We start from the raw sequence: 6,284 nt of genomic DNA, 5'->3' as shown, positions 1-6,284 counted from the left end.
GTTTGCAAGGCTGGTGAGAGAGGCAGGGCACTGGCCTGCACACGCCCGCCTCGCGAGTCCTTCTGGGGCCGCCTGGGGCCGCTCCCAGGAGCCCCGGGTCTCGCAGTGCCAGGCTCGGCGGAGGCCCTGGGTGTGGACCCCGCGAGCAGCTGTGGTCATCTGCGGGGAGAGGAAACCCGGCTGCTTGTCTCGTGCCCGCTGCACGGTTCTGCGTGAGCGGGAGACTCCTGGGCAGAGGGGTGTCCGGGGCGGCCAGGAGTCAGACGCATACAGTACAGTACCTTCTGCTAGGCTTTTGAGTCATGCTCGTGAGCCATTCAAGCATTGCACTGTCCCCCAGCCTCCCAGGGAAGGGAGGGTCCCTGTGGGGCGTTTAGGAATGCCAGGGTCCGTTTTGCTCTCATTGTCCGTACAGTCTCACGTTGTGTCAGAATACAAGTTTTTCTCACACACGACTTAGCATTCTTTGCGTAGGAACGTTAGGAATATATATATATTTTATATATATATAAATGATCTCTGGAGTTTGAGTCATTGTTAAGAAAGCTGGAAACCCATCCTTATAATGTAGGCTTTGGGGTAGTTTTAGGGAGTGTTTGTTAAGTTTTTTTACCTCTTCATTTATTATCATCCATTGGCTTACTGTTCAAAAGCACACATTACAACGATGCTTGCCTACTCATGATGAATGGTGACATTGGTTTGCTAAGAAGACCTAAAATCACCTCAGAGCAATCAAAATCATTGAGGCATCTTTCAATGAAAAAAAAATTTTTTTTTAATGTGATTAATTCTCAGCCATTAGATCAACATAGAGGTGTTCAGCTGTCGTGTCCCGGTCTCTGAATCGGCAGGGTCTTCTCTGTGACTAACTCAGCACATGGTTTCTACCTGGACTGTTTCTCAGCTACAGGGCGGCCCCGAGTGTGGCCAGGGGATGAACCCGATCAGCAGACTGGCCCAGATCCAGCAGGCGAAGAAGGAGAAGGAGCCGGAGTACCTGCTGCTCGCTGAGCGGGGCCTTCCACGACGCAGGGAGTTTGTCATGCAGGTGGGCCAGCCGGGCTGTGGGTGTCCTCCCGTCTCGGCCGGAAGCGGTCCAGGGCCGGGCCCCTCCCTCAGGAGGCCGGGCCCAGTGCGTCGCCCTGCCACCCAGTGTTTCTAAGATCACTGCTTGCCGTAACTTGATGCCTTAACACGTGCTGCACAGCACACGTGCTGCTGTGTCAGCAGGAAGGCGCCTGTTTCTTCTTTGTTACCCCTCAGAGGTTTATATTGTCTTATAAACTGTGTAAAGGATCTATTCCCGCTCCTCCTGATCCTTCTGTAGGATCTGGAATCCATGGACTGGGGTTACACTTCAGATTGTGCAGAGGGAACAGTTACTCGTACAGGCAGCTGAATTTGTGATGGGAATTTCATAGTGTTTTCTGGAGAAAAACAGGAAACTCTGTGCAGCAGTTTAGAGCTCATAGAGCACCAGCAGTTAGCCTGGTGTCTCACTCCACTGTCAGGGCAAGAAGAGGAATGATCCTTCCACATACAAGAGACAACTGCAGTGTGCTCAGTAATTTGCCCAGAGTCAGATGGCTGGTGGATGCCAGGTTGGGATTCAACCTCATAGCTCTCCTCACAGGCCAGGGTTTCCTTAACGTTTGTGACACAGGGCTTTTGGTTTTGGTCTGTCGTCAAGACCCGCTTCCCAGGTGGCCCGGTGGTAAAGAACCCGCTTGCCAATGCAGGAGACACAGGTTCAATCCCTGGGTCGGGAAGAGTCTCTGGAGAAGGAAATGGCAACCCACTCCACTAGTCTCACCTAGACAGTCCCATGGAGAGGACCCCTGGCAGGCTACAGCCTGTGGGGTCACAGAGTCAGACATGGCTGAGTGACTCACACACAGCAGCAACAAGACCAGCTTGGAAGGGGATGCTGAGCTGTGGTGTGCTGGTGTGTTTAACGTAACGGCCGCTGTTAGGGGAGGCAGTTAGTTTAATAATAACTACCTTTAACCACCAGCCCTCCAACCAATTCCTCAGTGTTTCATGATGCGCTCTTGCGGGCTGGTACAAACCAGCTCCAGGGCAGCACTGTGAAGCCATCCGGGTTCTGATCATTGTGGCTTCTCTTCCGTTCCTGGCGGGTCTTTATTCTGAAGGTTTGAGCACTGATCTGAGTCCTGCCTTCCGTATGCAGGTCAAGGTGGGAAACCACACGGCAGAAGGCTCAGGCACCAACAAGAAGGTGGCCAAACGCAACGCGGCCGAGAACATGCTGGAGATCCTCGGTTTCAAAGTCCCGCAGGCCCAGCCCTCCAAACCTGCCCTCAAGTCAGAGGAGAAGGTGTGCTCGGGCTCTGTGTCCTTCTAACTGCAGGATGACCTGCTCAGCTCATCTGCGGGGCCTCTGGCTCCTCCAGGGCAGAGCTTTAGGGCACGGCCGCCTCCTCTGGCTGCAGAGCCGCCGTGCTGAGCAGGGTCTTGGCCGTTGCACCTCTGCAGGGTGCCCGGGAGGGGAGGTGCGTGTCCACGGCTCCAGGCATGGCGCTGGGTTAGGTCGTTACTGCGCCAGTGTCTTTGTGCTGTGGGATGCTTTGCTGGAGGGCAGCTTGCTCCAAACCAGTGTATGATTCTATCATTTGTGCTCCTAGAATGAGGCCTCCATAAAGGACTCATCAGCCTTAGGCTTTTGTTGTAGAGCAGGCTGTAGTTTTCCTGGGACATGGGGATAGCGTGATGTTAGATCCAGGACCAGATCATAGTCTGCGGTTTCTTTTTCATTATGAATTGAACATTAGATAGAAATGATCCCATGTTGAAAATTGCACTTCTGCCGAGGTTGGTAAGCAGGACCCGCAACGAAAGCTGTGGCTGACCTTGTTTCCAGACACTGGATGGTCCTTTTGGGATAAACTTGAAAATACCAGGACTGATTGAGTTCTGTCAGCCAGTGCTGTCAGCAGAGACAGATGGATGGCATCAGCTGTGGCCACATAGTTAATAACGGGGATCCCAAGCACTCACCAGAGAATCTGTAGAGATCCTGGACTTGGCTTTGGGGGCTTTCATTCCAAAATCTTGCAGGGCATCACAGGCACCTTTGTCTTCCCAGAAAGGAGACTGCTGTGTTTGGCATAATTTTTATTGTGTAATATTCTCCCCTCTATTTGTTACCTTTGATTTGTCACCTTATCCTTTAGTTGGACATTTGCTTCAGGAAATAGTCTTTATTTAATTGTTTAGCATCAACCTAAAAGTTTCTTTCTTGGTCAGCTCTATCAGTCTCCTATCTTCTGGCTCTTTCCCGTTAAACGTTCCCCTCTCCTCTCTTGAGCACAGAGCAGAGGCCCCTCTGTTAGATGCTGTTCACGGACAGGCTGACGTGGCTGCATGTGTGCCTGGGGAGGAGATGGGCTCTGCTGGGGGGCAAGTTGCACAGGCCTTCCTGCCTGTGCCCTCTTATTTAAAAGTTAATAAACCAAGAGTTGTTGGTTGGAGTTTGTGTAGTTTTGGACAGCAGGAACTAATTTTTGAACGGTTTCATTGATGCTCATGGCCTTTTTTTTTTTTTTAAGACACCTATAAAGAAACCAGGGGATGGAAGAAAAGTAACCTTTTTTGAACCTGGCTCTGGGGATGAAAATGGGACTAGTAAGTGTGATGTTAACACTGTCCTGATCTGATTGTGCTTCTGGCCTTTGCGTGGTTCCCGGTGGTAGCAGGTACCTGGTGAGCGAGGTAGAGGTTGGTGTTGGGCTCCGCCTTGTCCCTGTGCTGTGCTGAGGGCGGGCCAGGGTGGGGCTATGTAACATTTTTCCAGGCAGTTGATCTGTCCTTGTCCCTCTGCAGGCAATAAAGAAGATGAGTTTAGGATGCCTTATCTTAGTCATCAGCAGCTGCCTGCTGGAATCCTTCCCATGGTGCCCGAGGTTGCCCAGGCAGTAGGAGTCAGTCAAGGACATCACACCAAAGATTTCGCCAGGGTAGCTCTGAATCCTGCCAAGGCCACGGTAACTGCCATGATAGCCCGAGAATTGTTGTATGGGGGCACCTCGCCTACAGCCGAGACCATTTTAAAGAGTAACATCTCTTCAGGCCACGCACCCCACGGACCTCTGACGAGACCCTCTGAGCAGCTGGACTATCTGTGCACAGTCCAGGGATTCCAGGTAACCGTTCAGCCCGAGCTGTGCGGTCTGTACCTCTGTGGTCCTCTCTGGTTTCTCTGAGAATCAAGTACCTTGTTTTTTAAAGCAAGCTCTTGGTCTAGGTGGATGGTTGGGGGATGCCTGGTGAAGGGTGATTCTGAGGAACGGAGGAGGCATGGGAAATGTTAGAACCCTGGACAGTAAGAATATCCTCAATCTTTGGTGAATTTTAAAATTCCAGGGCAACCATAATAATGAAGCCTCTAATCCAGTGGTCGTTACAAATTTAGACTTTAGTGAGAACAGATGTGTTGTGCTGGCCCTTTCCAGGGCTAGGAAGGGACACGGGTCTTCCAGACCAGGGTTTTTGAGTAGATGTCTAGATTCTTCGGAGGTTCTGGAAGCTGAGGCTCTGGTATCATGCCTGCCCCTTCACAGCAGGCCCCACGGATGGCCTTTCGTGCCTGCAGAGCAGGAGCTGGTGTAGACACGCTGGGCTGAGACAGGGACGCAGACCCAGAGCCACAGCCCTGCGCCCCCTCGACCTCGCCGCCTCTCCCAGTCCCTCACCTCAGCTCTCTTTTCCCTTGTAGGTTGAATACAAAGACTTCCCCAAAAACAACAAGAACGAATTTGTATCTCTTATCAACTGCTCCTCTCAGCCGCCCCTGATCAGCCACGGTATCGGGAAGGACGTGGAGTCCTGCCACGACATGGTGCGTCCCCCACGCGGGGCCCGGCCCCAGCTTGCTGCTGGCCTCAGAGACAGGGAGAGGGTTGTCCGCGGACTGTGGGCACAGTTGGCTGTTCTGTGGATGTCATATTTCTGAAAACTGCTCCTAGATTACTGGCACGATGTCTCATTCTGTTTGTCAGAACTCAGGGGCTTTGGCCAACCCTTTCCTGCCTTTCCTTGCTGACCTGAGGGGGACCCGAATCTTGAAAGGCTCCAGATACTGAATTCATTTCACCTCTGACCAGAACAAGGAATTGCAGCCCCAAGTTCTAGCAGCTTAGACTCTCATTTTAATGTTCTGTTCAGATGAAATTGTTACTGTTAAGAAATATTAAAACCAAGAAAAGGAACTGATTAAATTAATAGACATAAACTATGGTATATTCATCTAATGGAATATAATGCATTCATGATATGTCACTGAGGGGATGTATTCTAATGCTAACACAGAAACAGAGGTTTTACATTAAAGTGGGGATATAAAATTTGTAGTCTGGTGACCACAGAATGAAAATACTGTAATGTGATACATAATAAAATTAACAGAGGGTATGATTCAGTGAGGTAACCCTGGATAACTTTGTACATTTATATTTTTAATTAAAGATGCACGCGTGAGAGGGTTATTCAGTGGCCCGTGTATTTTCTTGGGCAGGAGAAGCCTCGGGTTGCTGTGCAATGTCGTGTACTAGAGTCCTGAGCGGTGGCCACGGTTTGACTTTGACTTTTCATTCTCACCAGGCTGCACTGAACATTTTAAAGTTGCTGTCTGAGTTGGACCAACAGAATACAGAGATGCCAAGAACAGGAAATGGACCAATGTCTGTGTGAGTGAGCTGATTTACATGGAAAGGCATTTCTCTTCCTCACTTGCATTAAATTCAAATTGTCTGCTCAACTTCCTGGGAAACACTTGCTGATTTAGCCACTTTCTGTCCCTTTCCCCTGAAAGTTTCCAGGTTTCGGGCAGAGGTGCCACCTTTAAAGAAAAGAAATGTGTGACTAGGTAGCACAGTTACAGGGCGCGAGTCACAACCATGTACAAGGCGGCGAGCCCCGCCCTCACGCGGCCCGCGCGCTCTGCTTGCCAGGGCCCCCGCCAGGGCCCGTCTGTGCCAGTTCCTTGTGCACCTTTCCTATGTTTTGTTTTTAATGCAAATACATTTCTTTCCTTATTTTCTTCCTTTCCCCCCTGGAGATAACATACTATCTACCCATTCTCTTCTTTGCTGTTGTCTCTTGATTGTATGTGTTAGGTGCTCAGTCATATCCGATTCTCGGTGACCCCATGGATTACATAGCCCACCAGGCTCCTCCGTCCATGGACTTCTCCAGGTCAGAACACTGGAGTGGGTAGCCTATAGCTTCTCCAGGGAATCTTCCCAACCCAGGGATCAAACCTG

General features: G+C 50.6%; 1 protein-coding gene across 7 annotated transcripts in view; it reads left to right on the top strand.

Annotated features, from left to right (window-relative positions):
- The window catches only part of STAU1 (staufen double-stranded RNA binding protein 1), a 61,504-nt gene that overhangs the window by 53,267 nt on the left and 1,953 nt on the right, over positions 1–6,284 (top strand). For all 7 annotated transcript variants that reach the window (XM_010835074.1, XM_010835075.1, XM_010835073.1 and 4 more), the window contains 6 exons: positions 908–1,051; positions 2,195–2,341; positions 3,573–3,648; positions 3,847–4,166; positions 4,739–4,861; positions 5,623–5,708. In XM_010835074.1, coding sequence (XP_010833376.1) covers positions 908–1,051; positions 2,195–2,341; positions 3,573–3,648; positions 3,847–4,166; positions 4,739–4,861; positions 5,623–5,708 — 896 coding nt within the window. The remainder of the gene's footprint in view (positions 1–907; positions 1,052–2,194; positions 2,342–3,572; positions 3,649–3,846; positions 4,167–4,738; positions 4,862–5,622; positions 5,709–6,284) is intronic.

The sequence above is a fragment of the Bison bison genome, unplaced genomic scaffold (genome assembly GCF_000754665.1).
Source record: "Bison bison bison isolate TAMUID 2011002044 unplaced genomic scaffold, Bison_UMD1.0 scf7180017864038, whole genome shotgun sequence".
Classification (NCBI taxonomy): domain Eukaryota; kingdom Metazoa; phylum Chordata; class Mammalia; order Artiodactyla; family Bovidae; genus Bison; species Bison bison.
Note: the sequence above shows the minus strand (reverse complement) of the source record. Positions and strands in the feature narration are given on the sequence as shown.